This window comes from Denticeps clupeoides, chromosome 2, assembly GCF_900700375.1.
Source record: "Denticeps clupeoides chromosome 2, fDenClu1.1, whole genome shotgun sequence".
NCBI lineage: Eukaryota > Metazoa > Chordata > Actinopteri > Clupeiformes > Denticipitidae > Denticeps > Denticeps clupeoides.
In genome coordinates, this window is record NC_041708.1 from 22,650,518 (window position 1) to 22,666,571 (window position 16,054).

Here is a 16,054-nt window from a genome sequence, read left to right on the forward strand (position 1 = left end):
TACTGAACAGGGTCTCAAGAGCTCTGGTGCTCTGCACAAAAATACTACGGAAAATATAGGCTTATATTGGCTTTGTTCATCTCATGTCTGAGTGTTGCCCCTTTTTCCCGGAAAATCCACCAGAATTGATCATTTAAATTCTACTGCACAGGGGAGCATACACATGGACCCCGCTTGACAATAATTAATTATGTGTTATAATTAATTATGTGTTAAAAGTGTGCTGCTGGTAAAAAGTTGAAATTTTGGCTTCCTCAAACCTGCAGAAACCCTGAGCACGACCTCGAACGGGTTATCCGCCATTGTTTTATCTAGGACGTGTTTGGGGTTATGGGTCAGGTTGGAGGTTGGGCTAATACGTCAGTGTTTTCACAAAAAAGATGCTTTGCCGTACTGATGCACAGAAAACAGAAATGAATTCTGGAAAGTAATCATTTTGGGTCCCCTGATAAGCCATTTCCATATGGACACAAGACCAGACTGGATAGAAATGTTGGTGTTTTAGAGGAAAACGTTCTCGTGTGGACAGGGCCTAAATGTCCAGAAGGGTCCACAGAGGCCATTTTGTGGGTGGAAGTGTACTGTCTGAGTCCAGTGTGTGTCCTGCTACCACCAGTGATCCCCGAAGCAAGTGTTCACGGGAAGATGCGTCAGCAGCGGGATGAAAAGCGTAACCTGCACTTCTTCTCCCCAGAATACGGCTGTGAGTGCCTGTCTGTCTGTGAGTGCCTGCTGGCCTGTGAGTGTCTGTCTGTCTGTCTGTCTGTCTGTCTTGTGTCTCTGTGCTTTTTTTTCCAGCATTACTCATGTGCAGCTGCATGTACGTTTGTGTTTTTTCTGACTGTCTGTCCTGCCACTGTAGGTTTCTCTGTAGTTGTTGATGTCTGTCTTATTTCTGCCCGTACATATTTGGCTCTAGTTTCCTCTCTTCCCAGTTTTCACACTGCGTCTGTTTCTATAACTTACCCCCGTAGCCGGAGAGGATGACTACGCCATCGACATATTCTCTTTTGGGATCTGCGCTTTGGAGGTGAGTAATGCAGATTTTTTTTTTAAGTGCAGTTTGCCCAGTTCCTGTTTTTTTTTATGTAGGAGAGCTGGGCCCTGTCACCACATCACCACATCACACCCTCATTTCCCTCATCACACCCAGCATTGCTAATTACAGTGCATTTTGTTTTCAGATGGCTGTGCTGGAGATCCAGGCTAACGGGGATTCTGTTGTGTCCAAAGAGGCCATAACTAACGCTGGCCTATCATTGGAAGACCCTCTCATGAGGGTAGGAGTCGTAGTTTAAAATGCATGTTGATGTTCGTTCATGTTCAGCTCTCCTAGAAATTGCTGTTTTATTAGTAACAGTTCACATGCCGTTCCCTGGTTCCCGCCGGCAGGAGTTCACCCAGTCCTGCGTCCGCCACGATGCCCGGCTGCGGCCCACAGCTCACGACCTGCTCTTCCATCGCGTCCTGTTCGAGGTCCACTCCCTCAAACTGCTGGCCGCGCACTGCCTCATCAACAACCAGTGTGAGTGTCAGCAGTAAAGTGAAAGTGACTGTTTTGTACTCACCTTGCGAGGTCCAGGCTTTGAACCCGCAACCCTCCGGCAACAAGTCCGCTTCCTTAGCGCTTGTCTGGCGGAGGTTACAGATCTCGGGTGACTCTGAATACATTCTACCTTCTCCCTTCTATCTCCTTCTTACTTTTCTACGCATACACTACGAGTGGAAAGCTTTCACATACCTACTCTTTTATTCTGACTATTCTTACACTGTAGAACAAAACTCTATTATGAAATCACACACGAGGTTATATAGTAAACCAACGTATTGTAGAGTAAGTTAAGGAAATTAAGTAATTGTAAACAAGTTTTCCTGCAGTCAGGGTTTGAATTTTGTCTAATATTTTTTTTTTTTTGCTAACTCTTACAAAATGTTTTGTGTCTGAAGATCTGCTTCCAGAAAACTGCGTGGAGGAAAAGACCAAGTCCTTCGACCCCAATGCTGTCATGGCGGAGATTATTCACGGAGACCGACCTGGAGTGCAGCTCAAGTACGAAAATTACATTTACCCACTAGGCTACTACCACCCTTTCCTTTCCATTCTCCAGAATGAATCCATTATCAGTTCATCACATGATCCTCAGCCAATTCAATGATTTGGTGTCATAAAAAAATTATTGTGCTTCAATATTGTGATCAGTGTCATTGTCTTCAGTGAAGGCTTCCATTAAATGTAAGGAACTCGACTCTATTGATCTGTTGGTCCGCAGGTATTCCCACGTATCTCCGCTGGAGCTGGATAAGTTCCTGGAGGATGTGAAGTGAGTGACCGCTCCCTCTTGTCCTGTGTCTCGTGTCAGACATTTCAGATCCTTTCTCTAATGCACCACGTTGGACTTTTTAATACCAACATTGCCATTACACCTATTGGAATATTATCTGTATCTACAGTATGAATCTAGTTTTAAGAAGTGAACCTTTCTTTGCTCAATACAAGATCATTTGACACATTTTCTAGAAACAACACTTAGTTTTAGTTTTTTTTTTTTTTTTAGAAATAATTTTTTAAACACTACCTTTTCTTCTTCTTAGAAATGGGATCTACCCACTCATGAATTTTGCATCAACGCGACCCCACCCTGTCCCCCGCGCCCTGTCAATGTCCCAAGAGCAGGTGGAGACGTCCAAAACGCCGACACCTGAGCCACAGGAGACAGAAACCAGGAAGGTGTGTAACACTACAAAGTCAGAGCACTGCAGAATCTACACATCGACATAGATCTTTGCCAAAAGATGAATTTTTATGATATTTTTTTAAACAAAGTTTTACAAGGGGAGGAGCCTGTAGCCATGATTGACGGCTCTCACACACCCTTCTTCCTTTTTGTGGACAATTTAAACCCCCTCCTGTCAATACATCACACGCCCAGGTGTAGCACAGCGTCTGTCTCCTCCCTCTATCCTCCATTTCCCTCCGTTCCTTACACCCCTTGTACACACTACCAACACCAGAATGCAGGTTTCATTCAAGCATTATGACAGCTGTGAATGTGACCTTAGTGAATTAGCATGTCTGTAGGATCTTGAAAACATCTTGAAACATTAGTGAACAGATAAAACTACAACGTTTTTATGTGAAAAATTTCCATCATCGTTGCTCAGCAACATGTGAACAGAAGCGGTCGGCCGTCTGATGTGTATCTCTGTCCCTGAGAGTGCGATTGTGTTTCTGTAGGTGCTGCAGATGCACTGTAACTTGGAGTCGAATGAAGAAGGAACCAAAACCCACGTGAGTGACTTTCTTACACAGTCATAAAGTTAAATCTGGAGCAAACAAAAATAAGATTTTTTGTTGTTGTGGTCTTTTCTCAGCTCTCCCTGTTTCTTAAGATGGAGGACAAACTCCACCGACAGCTCAGCTGCGACATCCTGCCATGTACGGCAACAATTGGAACAGTTGGAATTATCCACGCTTTCATGCTTTTACAAGCTTTTGGTCATTGCTAGGCAACCATAACCTGTTAATTAACTACATATCTTGCTATTGGTAATTAATGATTATAAAAACAATTCTAAACTTTAGTATAATGGATAAGTTCCTGGAGGATGTGAAGTGAGTGACCGCTCCCTCTTGTCCTGTGTCTCATGTGTCAGACATTTCAGATCCTTTCTCTAATGCACCACGTTGGACTTTTTAATACCAACATTGCCATTACACCTATTGGAATATTACTGCTCTTTCTTTTATGGCTCTATCTTCTTTCTTTAAACATTGTAAAAACTGTAACTCATTTGCACACCTTCACCCTACCGGTTACACATATTTTATGTTAAAGACGTAAAAGTGTAATACTTGGTTATGTTTGCAATATTTGCATATTGGTTCATTGTTTACTTGCAACATTTGCAATACTGTGGTCTGTAGCAGTTGCAGAAAGCATTTCACTGCACATCATACCGTGTATGACTGTGTATGTGACAAATAAAATTTGAATTTGAATTTATAATGGAGTATAATAGTGGTCTGTGTAATCACAATAATGCACCGAATCAGATATGTTGTACATATTTTTTATGTTTTTCAGCGGACAGCTCCAGGGACCTGGTCAATGAGCTGGTACACTATGCCTTCATCAGCGAGGTTAGATGAACTTTGGCTGACAGCCATTCCGCACTGTTCAGGGCACTATTCTCTGTCAAATTCAAACATCTTTATAATTCTAATTCAGGAATATTTTGACTTACATTTAAAGAGAATGTTAATTTTTTTGTCCATTTATTTTTTTGTTTATTTATGTCCATAGGAGGATAGTGAGAAGATGATGGCCTTCCTGGAGGATGCTTTGATTCGACATCGAGGAGCTTTTCTGGCCACAGGGACGATCACCACGACAACGCAGTGAGGAGAGGCCGCTGATGAAGCCGGTCCATGTGGAGGGTCCGCTGCATCGGATGTTTCCACTCAGAGGGCAACGGAGAGGTCGAAGAGACGGGGTCGGGTTGGACATGGGGAGGAAGTGGAGGGAGGAGCAACAATGATGAGGGTCGACTGACGTTTGATAATCAATGAGGGAAAAGCACAGAAGCAGCTCTAGTCTGAGAGAGGGTCCATGCCCCTCCTTTAGGAGGAACCTGATGGGCGCCACTGACGTATTAAGCTTTCCCACAATGCATTGGGACAGCAATCATTCCCGCCTGCCCCAGTTTGGAAGGGCAGACATGTCTTTAAGATGCACTGGGCCTCACCTGAGGCATTGGTTGCAGGGAGGCAGCAATGGCCGAAGTATGATGCCCGCATGTCATTTTGCTTTTTGGCAATTCTAGTTGCAAAGCTTACATTTATTTATTAGAATTTTGTAAATTTCAGTGGGAAAACGCACTTACAGTATACCCAAATTCTTAATCATTAAGAGAAGATTAATGACAACAACATTACGTAGTTATGAAAACATAGTAATTTATTGAACTTTAATTTCTGGTATTGCTGGCATTTAGGATCATAAATCTTTTTTTAAATAAGCAGAATGTTGTTAAAAATTACAATTGACCGTTCAAATGTTGACCCATATTAATCCAGTACTTCCACTTAAAGGAGGGGAGTTACTGTATCCTAGTAAATAGTTTAATTGTCATGTACTCAAAACAAATATATATTTTTTAATTTTTTCATAATTTTATTAAGCTAGTCCAGCCTAATGAAGTAATGTTTACTGTAAGGTGTGACATCTTTTGTATTCAGTGGAAATGTCAAGACTCATTTTCACTACAGTAACACTACATATGGTAATTTCTAGTTTTTTTTGTGCACAGAAAAACTCTTGATTGAGAATGTTGTCACCCAAACAAGTGACAACTGCACTATGAGTTTTGCTTTTAGCCTCCAGTGCTCTTAGGGGTTTTGCCCTGCACAAGTTGCCTGAAAGCCAAAGACTTGTGAAGTGCCTGAGACGCAAGAGAGTGTTGATTTTAATTTTTTTTTTTTTTTTTACATCTATTTAAAAATTGGCTTTATGAGGAGAGCATAGCCCATGAGCAGACCCTTCAACACAAATCCTGCCAAACAGTGATGTCCGTCCACCATCTGAAAAAAAACAAAAATGGCTGGCTCTGAAACGCTCCTCCTGTTCAGAACCTGTGATATTTTACCTTTGTAACAACCAAGATTGTTTTAGCCCAATAACTGTAAAATTCGAAACAAACAAAATTGCACGGACGCTGCATTCTCTATAAGTGTCTACGTTGCAGCCACAGGTGTAGCGCCCCTGCTGGCTGGCTGCAGTTTCATTCTTAGCTCCACCCACCACGAGTTCTTTGATCAGCAGAATGTTCTTTCCATGCTGCTTTTCTCTAGTCCAATTCAAAAGGTAGATTACACTTTCAAAAGTGTTTTATATTATCAAGTTAATTTTTGCTCATTTAAAAAAAATTCTCAAGAAATGTTGTAATACTATATTATAACTTCCCTGGACTTCGAACGAGGGCAATGGAACCACACGTCCAAGTTTTTACAGTCAGCCTCATTCTGAGTTTGGGTAACGGACCAAATTGTCTTCTTGTGCCGTCATTTCCAGATAAGACCCTCAGTGTGTCCCATTCCAGTTGTAGACAGGCGACGGCCTTTGTGTTTATTTAAACATGAACATAATTTTCATTTTTACATGCCAAGCAAACATCAACCCAGGCTGCTACACAGAATATTGAGCTAACGGCAAACCATGAAGTTAATGTTAAGTCAATAAAAGCACTTGAGTCAAAAAAGGCTACAACCCTGGGGTCTGTTCGGCGGTGTTCAGTGTAGACATGGATGTGTTTGGACTCTAGATTGTTCTCAATGCGGATGTGATTATTGATCATTGTAACAGAATTAATAAAACATGACACATAAAAATTTGTTGTTGTCCTGCTCTCTTTTTTGTTATGCACAGCATACCCTACTCTCCTGGGTAACTTTGTGAGGCCAGTCTGAACACAGTCTGAACTTTTAGCTTTCGTTTTGCATTATTATTTTTACATGACAAATATTTTTAGGTATCGTATGAACCAGCTACAGGACTATGTTGACTCTGTCTCATCTTGCTATCTGTAGACTGACAAAAAGAAGCCTAACAGGATTTTGCAAAAGCAGGATAGTTCTGTACAATAGACTTCAATAAGCAATTAAGTCATAAGACTAAAGAAGATGAATAAAGAGAAATGTGATGCCAACCCTCTCTCAAACTCTTGAAAAGGCGGGCCGGATCGGGTGTAGTGTTGTTTTATTGGCAAGAAACAAGAGTTTCTGGAACTTTCACTGGAACGTTTCAGAAAATGTAGGTGCGAAGAGTCAACTGTTCAGATTTGGGGGGCTGTGGAACAGGGATTTTAACTCAGCACAAAGACCAGATTCGCATCTGTACATTTTACCAAAAACCATTATAAACTTTACAAACCGCATTTTGAACCCCCCAGAATAGAAAACTGGAAAGCAATTTTGTTGACTGCAAGATGAAAGCAGATTATCTTAATGATCAACTTGGCTTTAACGTTTGACACATACATATCAAAATAGCTGCTATTAGCCCAGTTATCTAAACTCCAAAGCAAATCACTGTTTAATTCAAATGGCATCCCCAGAACAGAATTGGTCACAATTGGTCATCACAGAATGGGTGACTGCACCGGTCACCCAGAAGGTCCATCTCCCACTTCCCAGCAGCGCCGTTCAGAACGAAGAGTACATCCCCAGCCTTCTGGCAGCCTCGGATTTCCGAGGGCACTTCATTTGGGGGAAGGGGTAGTGATGAGTGGCTGAGTGGGCCGGAGAAGATTGGTACCCACCAAGACTCCACTGTCTAGACAAGGCAGGCCGAGAGCCCAGTTGCTTTCTGGGGCCGACAGCACCCACCTCCCCCTCGTCCTCTCCTGTTTCCTTTTGTCTTGGAGGGTTGCTCTGCTCTTCTGGGTCACTGGTCAGTTTGTCGCCGTAATCGTTGCTCTCCATAGAGGAGCTGGCTTTTGTGGAGCTGCTCACCAACGAGCTCCTGGTGCTTCTGGTCATCCGGTGGATGCCCAAGTGAGTGCGCCAAGGGGAGCTGCCGTAATCCCGGACGAAGTCAAACTGGACGTCCTTGGCGGACTCCGGTCTCTCGAACGGGGCGGCAGCCTCCTGACACATGGGGACCATACGGATGAGGGACTTTCCACTGATCTCCTCATCATTTGAAGCTGTAGGAGACAACCCACAGAGATGAACCTTGTCAAACACACAATGTTCCTCCAGCAGCAAACTGTAGTGCTTCTACCATTAATGGTCCCCTGACATGAATTTTTTTTTGCTTTTATATCGGTCTTGTTGGTCCCCTAATACTGTATCTGAAGTCTCTTTCTGAAAGCCACTTTGATCCAGTCCCACAAAGAGAATTTAAAGGCTAATGAGGAGAGAGGCAGGACGTGGAGGAGAGCACAGACAGGAAGTAGTGGTTGTGTTTTTCATGCGAGACAGAACTAAAAAAAAAAAGCCTTTTCAAGCCTTGACGGTCGGTGGAGTTACATTTTTATAGGAGGGGCAAACAAAGCATGAGAAACGGGAGGTAACCTTTCCCCTTATGACGTCATATGGGGGCCAAGTTCCAGATCCGACCCTATCTGAACGATGAAGCAGAATAACCAAAACACTTTACACCTATCGCCATTTCTAACCACTGCAGGACCATAGACATGCTAGGGTTAAATAATCTCACAAAGTGACATTTTCATGATACGGGACCTTTAATAAACACAACACCATGACTGTCACCCACCCATGCTGCTGATGTACAAGTGTTATACAAAACTGCGTTGACTATCCTATCATATTAATAATAATGACGATATTAATAGTTGTGCGAGCAACAGGGTGGTTGTAGCCTAGTGGGTAACACACTCGCCTATGAACCAGAAGACCCACTTACTACCATTGTGTCCCTGAGCAAGACACTTAACCCTGAGTGTCTCCAGGGGGGGACTGTCCCTGTAACTACTGATTGTAAGTCGCTCTGGATAAATGCAACAGCGTGTCCCGCTGCGCCCCGTCCTCTGTACATTTACGAACGATTCCGGACCGAAAGACGGCGACGCGGGGTCGCATGCCTGACCTCTCCCGAAGAGCAGCACCCGCCTGTCGCGCCTCTGCGTCTCCCTGATCCGGCCGTACTGCTCCCGCAGCAGCGCCACGTCCATCCTCAGCGCCGGCAGCGCCGGCTCCTCCTCCTCCTCCTGCCTGGCCGGGTCCTCCGTCGTCGGGTCCGGGCAGCAGCACCACATCCTGCCGCAGTGCAGGAGGAGGCGGCGGTCATTGTGTGTTTTGTGGGCAGAGAGGGCAAACATCGCAGGGCAGGTCAGGGTCGGCGCTGGTAGGAGTGGAGAGGGTGGACCAGAAGACCCAGGTTCAAATCCCACTTTACCACCATTGTGGCCCCTCTCCTGGGGGACTGTCCCCTGTAAATACTGATTGTAAGTCGCTCTGGATAAGGGCGTGTGATGGAATTTGAACGTAGGCGAGGTGTGTCGGACTTCGGCGATGATGATCGTGATGTTCTCGTGCTCGATAAACTGAAAACCTGGAAATACCAACTTGGACGACGTCGTGCATGCCCGTGAAGTCGTGAAAATGCGAAATAACACGACGTTCCGAAATGGAAAGACGGGGAATTCTTTACTACGTGTGTAGTTACCACTCTCACTTTTTAAAATCATTTTTTTGTGCGTGCGCTTCAATCATCCGTTGTGCAGTTATCGCCTTTTGATGTTTGGGAGAACCGACCCGTCTTAATTTGCCGAAGTGCACACAGATGCAAGCTTTTATTGTTGACTTGGTGGTATTTAAATTCTGGGTGTGTCCTCTGTGGTGTTTTTACATTAATCACGACTGTCATGGAGTTACACACCGGTGGCATTTGTCGCTTTCGTCTCGGTCACTATACGAGTTTTGGAACAGGACGACCCAGCAGCACCGAATGCGGAGCGGCCCCGGAAACTCCCCGACTCCTGCACAAACCTCGGGGCCAGATTCCCTCCGGAGGGGCCCGAATCCTTGTTATCAACCTCCACTCCCACTTCCAGCCATTGTTCTGCCGTTCTCCGTGGAACGCGGGCGGAACATTAAAACAGAACTCCCATTTGGATGAACTCGTTTACTGCTCATTAACGTGCGTTGAAAGAATAACTTTTACAGAACGGCTACTGAGGATCTACACGAGGTGGCAGCGTGGAAACATGGACTAGTTGCAGCAACACGCGTCTTCTATTTAGTGCAATTAAAAGTATTCGAAGCGATTCGTGTTTCTCACGCCAGTTGTGACCGGGCCACGAGGGGAAAAAAAAATAATTGGACGTTTACATTTTATTTTGTACTAATTGTAAATGGTTATCAAGGCCGTTTTATTTACGGCGAGATGAAATACACACGTCTGTGGATCGCAATCAAAATCGTGCACATTTCATTCGCCCTGATAATGAGGTGGTGGAAGTGTGATAAGCCGCGTGCACCATTACAGTGGAGAAGGAAAGGAAGTGGGACGTGATAAAGTGCGTGTGTTCGAACGGAAACGTGATTAAGAACTGTGATCGCAGGACGCATGCGCGGTTCGTGCTGCGCGCTTCCTGCAGGCCTGTGTGTGTGTGTGTGTGTGTGTGTGTGTGTGTGTGTGTGTGTCGGGGTGTAGTGTGCGGGGGTCGGGACGCGATGGACGCGCCCAGCTACCTGGGGTTCGACTTCAGCACCCAGCAGGTAGGGACGGCGTCGCCACCGCCACTTCCGACGTGACGCCGCAACGCGGAACCGGAACCGTCGGGCTTTCGAAGTCGCGGGCGGCGACGATCCGATCCGGAGCACAATTTGGCGGCGTCGCGCCGATTAAACGTTTACGGACTTTGTCCCAGCCGCCCGCTGTAGCTGGTCAATCATTACACTTGAAGCCGTGCAACCATCATTATGTTCATTGGTTTATTTCTTTTTTTTTTTTCAGTAATTTCCACAAACCTCCCAGTTTAAAGTTATTAAAACGACAATTGGACACTCTGGAGAAACTCTGGTTTCTGTTTCTGTCTTCTGCAGCTCAAGGTCGTTGCCATCAACGAGAACCTTGACCTGGTCCACCAGAACCACGTCCTGTTTGACAGTGAGCTGCCCGAGTTCAGGTAAACTGGACCAGGGAGCCCTTTGCAAGACACTCATTCCTCCCCTGTATGAATGGAGGCCTAGATCAATATTTGCCACCCCTGTGCCGCTGGGTGACCTTGGTGCTGAGTGTATTTACCAGTTCTGCAGCTCTGGCCCGGTCGAGGTTTCGTAATCGCGCACGTGTCCGGCTTTTTCTCCCGTGTAGGACTCAAGGAGGAGTTCACGTTCAAGCGGATAAGCTGACGGTTACTTCGCCGGTGCTCATGTGGGTGAAGGTACAGAACTGACCCCTTCTCACTGCCAGCTGTGTAAAGGAGTTAGTCGCTTATGGGAAAGTGCATTTCATAAAAATGCTGATTACATGGATTACAAGTAAAATATATATAAAATACCAGACAAAAGCTTGCTATGAATCAGAGTTGCCTCTCTTTACCTTCATAGCTCCTTTACACATCATAAGCAGCTTCATGAGTGAAAGAAATCAAGTTCTCAACTTAGGAACTCTTTCAGGTCTGTGGGATAACCATCCTCATTGTCTAACTTAAAGAGGCTGAGAGCCAGAAGTGTGAAAAGCTGCCATCACAGGAAAAGCTCCCTGCCACCGTGGAACAATTATTAGAAAAAAGAAACATTTACAGCATTTACCAGATGCCCTTATCCAGAGCGACTTACAATCAGTAGTTACAGGGACTGTCCCCCCTGGAGCAACTTAGGGTTAAGTGTCTTGCTCAGGGACACAATGGTAGTAAATTGGATTTGAACCTGGGTCTTCTGGTTCATAGGCGAGTGTGTTACCCACTAGGCTACTACCATTATGAACAAGTAGATGTGTAAGAACTTTTCACTTTGCTCATGCGGGGAAGAAAGTAATTGACGTAACTGCACGACTAACAAAAACAAGAATTTACTCAATAAACACTGGACAATAATTACCGATATCAGTACATGGGACACAGTGAAATACACAATGACCAGGTGGGGACAGGACACAAACAGGATACATTTGTACTCAACATAACAGGCTCACACAATCAGGAAATTAGGAAGATACACATTGAACACAAAACTCCGCCTGGAATGCGGAACTGGAGCACCCCGAAAAAAAGTTGTGACACAGAAATGTACTTGCTGTTAACTACGTGCATACAACGGTATTTGGACAGTGACACAAGTTCAGGATATATAATCAATATGGGCTCTGAGTGCAGACTCTGACCGACGTGCGGTGGAAGGAGGTGAGACCGACCTTCCATAGGCTGAAAAAAAGAAGGGAGACAGCAGAAATGTTAGGAGTGGCTAAATCAACAGTTTGGGACATTCTGAGAAAAAATAAAAGAAGCGTGCAGCTCTTGGGTACTGCAAAAGGCCTGGACGTCGACGTCCAGAAGAAAAGAAGACTTTTCATGTAAATACAAAGGATTCACCACAAGGGGCAAACCATTAATCAGCCTCAAAAATAGATTTTTTTTTTATTTAGTTTTTTAAAGCAAAGTGGAATATTCAATCACCAGATCTCAACCCAATCGACTTAAGGCAGAAAGACCCACAAACAAGCAACAACTGAAGACGGCTGCAGTAAAGGCCTGGCAAAGCATCACAAAGGAAGAAACCCAGCGTTGTCCATGGGTTCCAGACTTCAGGCGCTCATTGCCTGCAAAGGCTTCTCAACATAATATTGAAAAGTAACATTTTACTTACGATTATGTTTATTTGTCAGATTTTTCAAGTCAAGTCAGCTTTATTGTCAATTCTGCCACATGTACAGGACATGCAGAGAATTGAAATTACGTTACTCTCTGACCCATACAAGTAACATTAAATACAAAAACAGTAACATTGAATACAAAGTATAAATACAATTTAAAATCTGCACTTCAATTCTGTTGTTATTTCGTTTCAAATCCAATGTGGTGGCATTCAGACTCCAAATCATGAAGATTGTGTCACTGTCCAAATTTTTTGGGCCTAACTGTATGTATCTACAGCCGCAGTACGCCGTGTCCTGCGTTCTTTGCATCGTTTGTGTGCATGTACTCAAATTAAGGTGATGGATGTGGTTACAAATGCAATACCTAGTTTAATAGGGGCGTTGTTGCGGGATAGTAGGTGGTAGTAGCCTAGTGGGTAATATACTCGCCTGTGAACCAGAAGACCCGGGTTCAAATCCCACTTACTACCATTGTGTCCCTGAGCAAGACACTTAACCCTAAGTTGCTCCAGGGGGGGGACTGTCCCTGTAACTACTGATTGTAAGTCGCTCTGGATAAGGGCGTCTGATAAATGCTGTAAATGGAAATGATATGCACTCAACCGATGACTATTTTAGGATGCAGTTATTTATTAATTTATTTGGTTTGTGGCCTCAACATTGACCCCTGGTGGTAAGGAGTACACACTTTAGTGTAGTGTAGTTATTGTTTGGTAATTTTCCTAATTTAATCAAGCATCATGAGCATTACCATTTAACTGTGCCACTGTGGCATAATATTAACGGGCTTTGCCTGCAAATGATACTGCTGTGTAAATTTGACCTGTGACCTTTGCTCATCGTCTCACGTTTTAGGCACTTGATTTGATCTTGGACAAGATGAAGGATGCCGGCTTTGACTTTTCCTCAGTTAGAGCCCTCTCAGGAAGCGGACAGGTGTGTAAACAGGAAGCTCTCCCTCTTTTATTATTTCGTTCTGCTTGAACGGTGCCGTTACCAACCAATGCTTGTTTTTGTGCAGCAACATGGCAGCGTCTACTGGAAAAAGGGAGCCGGCCAGGTTCTCAAACAGCTGGACCCGGGGAGACCTCTGCACAAACTTCTGGAGGTAGAGTCAGTTTGCGCAGCTGGCGTTTGCAGAGGAAACGTCTGCCTTGGATACCGCGATCATCCGCATCCAACATATCAATTCTGCTCGACCTCCTGCAGGAGGTTAATGCCTCACTTTCATCCTGACCCACTTTACCTACACGGCTTTGAGTTTAGAGACCTATAGTGGCAGGAAGCTCGCTAATCTCATCGGAAGCCTGCTGTAGGTATATATCACCGGTATGGATGAGGAAGCCTGTTTCAGCTTATTGAGTTTGCATGTCTGGCCACTCATCAGCATCAGAAGAGATGCTTCCTGCTGTCTGCATCTCAGGAAAAAAAAAGGATCTGGGATTGCCACTGTTATTTAGAAATAGCTTGTTAAATAGCAAAGAAACATTTCTTTTTCCTTTTTATACAGTTTAGTAATTTGTGCATAATTATGTAGTTGACTTAATACGTAAAGTTAATGGTTAATATATATTTCTTTTTGTTCTTGTTATTAAGATTGAGCATTTTGTCCGTAGGACTGTTTTACTTTGGAGGATAGTCCAGTATGGATGGACTCCAGCACCTCAGAACAGTGTTCCTCCTTGGAGTCGGCTGTAGGGGGCGCTCAAAACCTCACCAACATCACCGGCTCGCGGGCCTACGAGGTGGTGCCACTGTCAGATTGATGACTGATCTAAATGCACTTTATGCATTTATGCATCATTGCTTCGACTTTAAAAAAAAAAAAAAAGTATTTATTTATTTATTTATTTTTACTGCATTAACATCATTTTATTTCACCTGCAGCGCTTCACAGGAAACCAGATTGCTAAGATTCAGCAGTCAAATCCAGAAAAATACAGTGAAACAGAGGTGCAGGTTCATTTCTAATAATTTCTTGCAACCGGCACGTGTTTTTTAATTTATGTGTAATGGAGTTCAACAGAGTTCAAATTCTCCCCTGTGACAGAAATGTCAGGCCGGGTAACTTCACTTTGTGCATTTACAACCGCTTTGCAGTCGATCATTAAAGTCTTGCGGTGTTTGATTGCAGAGGATCTCACTGGTCAGCAGCTTTGGCGCGTCCCTCTTTCGGGGTGATTACGCGGCGGTTGATTATAGCGATGGTAAGCTCACAGCGGCTTCAAAGCAACTCTCAGTGCCGTCCACAGCACTTCAGAACAGAGGTTAAGCTCACCCCAGAGCCTGCCAGGGTGCATTTGATCGTAAAAAATCTCCTTAGATCATCTATCTCCTTAGATCACCAATCTATATCATTTTTTTTTTTTTTTTTGGTAGAATAATAAATAATAAAAATCGGCAAATTGTTAGAAGTAACTGCTGCCAGACTTAAAGGAAGAAAGTAATTTTGCCCCTTTTACATTTCAAAATTAATTTAATTCTTAATTCAATGCATTTGAAGTTTATTTTTGGATGGTGATTAATAACAGTGAAAAATGACTATTGGGAGGCACACGGCAGTTTTAAAATATACATTACAGCTTCAACGCATTTATACATGGTGATTATAGATTAATGGTTTATAGCTCTTGTGGAAGTTGACCCAGATCCAATTTAGATGCAATGGTAGTTGTTGCAGTTATTAAGATAATTTATGGCATTAATGTTACAAGATGTTTTTTCACATCTTGACATCATTACACCCTCTTTTGTTTTAGGCTCGGGGATGAATCTGATGGATATTTTCTCAAAAAAGTGGGCTCAGCCTTGTCTGGAAGCCACGGCGCCACATTTAGAAGCCAAGTTAGGTGCCCCACTAGTGTCCACTGCAGTTCTGGTGAGACAAGCTTTGCAGCCATCTGCATATTTACATTTTTTATTTATTTTTTTATTCACCCTTTTGATTTCGTGTGCACTCATCAGGGCGAAGTCTCTTCCTACTACGTCACTCGCTATGGCTTCTCACCAGACTGTAAAGTGGTGGCCTTTACTGGAGACAACCCAGGTAGGCATGCATATGTTCTATGTTAAATATTAATTATAATTTACTAAGGGTGGTTCAAAATACTCAGGGGTCAAGTGTCTTGCTCAGACACACAATGGCAGTAAGTGGGGTTTGAACCTGTGACTGTGAAGTCATCCTGCCTGGATGATGGAGTAACTTTATTTGCATGTTCTGAGAATTTGATATTTAATTTACATGGAGGAGAAATGCATCAACTGTGGACTTTTTTTTTTTTTTTATATATAGTGCAGAAAGTTTAGTGATTAGTTTAGTGCAACATACACATCCACATGCGTGAACAGCATCTTTATTGGAGCGTGTGTGTGTAATATTACTGCTGGCCTGTAGATGGTGCTGTCACCATACTGATGGGACTCTTTTACCCCTCAGATTCAATGCTCTTGTACCTACAGCGCACAAGAGTCTGATAATGAACCCGAGTCCTGGAAACCGACCCGAGTTTGGCTGGCTTGCGTCTCTTGTGGGCGTGGCTCTGTGTTTCTCCTAAATGCGCCGCTGGCAGATGAAAGAAAGGCACTAAAGCGGCTCTACCTGATGAGTTCCCAAGGACTAATTTATACATTTATCGCAACTGACCCAGTGCAATTAGTAGCCATGCAGGACGGACGGACAAGACGCTTTCAAGGGCGGCCTGCTGAGT

General features: G+C 43.9%; 3 protein-coding genes across 5 annotated transcripts in view; 2 read left to right on the forward strand and 1 right to left on the reverse strand.

Moving 5' to 3' along the window:
- The window catches only part of LOC114768969 (nuclear receptor-binding protein 2-like), a 26,262-nt gene extending 19,872 nt beyond the window's left edge, over window positions 1-6,390 (forward strand). Inside the window, exons 8-18 of the mRNA XM_028961562.1 lie at window positions 617-703; window positions 975-1,030; window positions 1,185-1,280; window positions 1,393-1,525; window positions 1,948-2,050; window positions 2,271-2,321; window positions 2,593-2,728; window positions 3,236-3,289; window positions 3,373-3,436; window positions 4,086-4,141; window positions 4,305-6,390. Coding sequence (XP_028817395.1) covers window positions 617-703; window positions 975-1,030; window positions 1,185-1,280; window positions 1,393-1,525; window positions 1,948-2,050; window positions 2,271-2,321; window positions 2,593-2,728; window positions 3,236-3,289; window positions 3,373-3,436; window positions 4,086-4,141; window positions 4,305-4,403 — 935 coding nt within the window. The 3' untranslated portion in view covers window positions 4,404-6,390. The remainder of the gene's footprint in view (window positions 1-616; window positions 704-974; window positions 1,031-1,184; window positions 1,281-1,392; window positions 1,526-1,947; window positions 2,051-2,270; window positions 2,322-2,592; window positions 2,729-3,235; window positions 3,290-3,372; window positions 3,437-4,085; window positions 4,142-4,304) is intronic.
- LOC114768977 (uncharacterized protein C9orf152-like) lies at window positions 5,052-10,419 on the reverse strand. The gene is made up of 3 exons (XM_028961573.1): window positions 10,220-10,419; window positions 8,613-8,867; window positions 5,052-7,704 (listed from the first exon to the last, which is right to left on the reverse strand). The coding sequence occupies exons 2-3, from the start codon at window positions 8,842-8,844 to the stop codon at window positions 7,202-7,204; spliced, it is 735 nt and encodes a 244-aa protein (XP_028817406.1). The 5' UTR covers window positions 8,845-8,867; window positions 10,220-10,419; the 3' UTR covers window positions 5,052-7,201.
- The window catches only part of xylb (xylulokinase homolog (H. influenzae)), a 32,425-nt gene continuing 26,411 nt past the window's right edge, over window positions 10,041-16,054 (forward strand). The window contains exons 1-10 of one of the 3 annotated variants that reach the window (XM_028961549.1): window positions 10,041-10,246; window positions 10,574-10,656; window positions 10,845-10,914; window positions 13,203-13,283; window positions 13,369-13,455; window positions 13,964-14,092; window positions 14,235-14,300; window positions 14,482-14,554; window positions 15,107-15,225; window positions 15,312-15,393. In XM_028961549.1, coding sequence (XP_028817382.1) covers window positions 10,202-10,246; window positions 10,574-10,656; window positions 10,845-10,914; window positions 13,203-13,283; window positions 13,369-13,455; window positions 13,964-14,092; window positions 14,235-14,300; window positions 14,482-14,554; window positions 15,107-15,225; window positions 15,312-15,393 — 835 coding nt within the window. In that variant the 5' untranslated portion in view covers window positions 10,041-10,201. Of the gene's footprint in view, window positions 10,247-10,573; window positions 10,657-10,844; window positions 10,915-13,202; window positions 13,284-13,368; window positions 13,456-13,963; window positions 14,093-14,234; window positions 14,301-14,481; window positions 14,555-15,106; window positions 15,226-15,311; window positions 15,394-16,054 lie in introns of those variants that run through there. The other 2 variants (XM_028961530.1, XM_028961540.1) reach the window with 2 other exon arrangements.

Bases quoted from the DNA above. Each gene is read 5' to 3' on its own strand.
- LOC114768977 (XM_028961573.1), bottom strand. From the start codon at position 8,844: ATGTTTGCCCTCTCTGCCCACAAAACACACAATGACCGCCGCCTCCTC. The intron at 7,705-8,612 runs GTCAGGCATGCG...TGTCTCCTACAG, and splicing joins GGTGCTGCTCTTCGGGAGAG to CTTCAAATGATGAGGAGATC.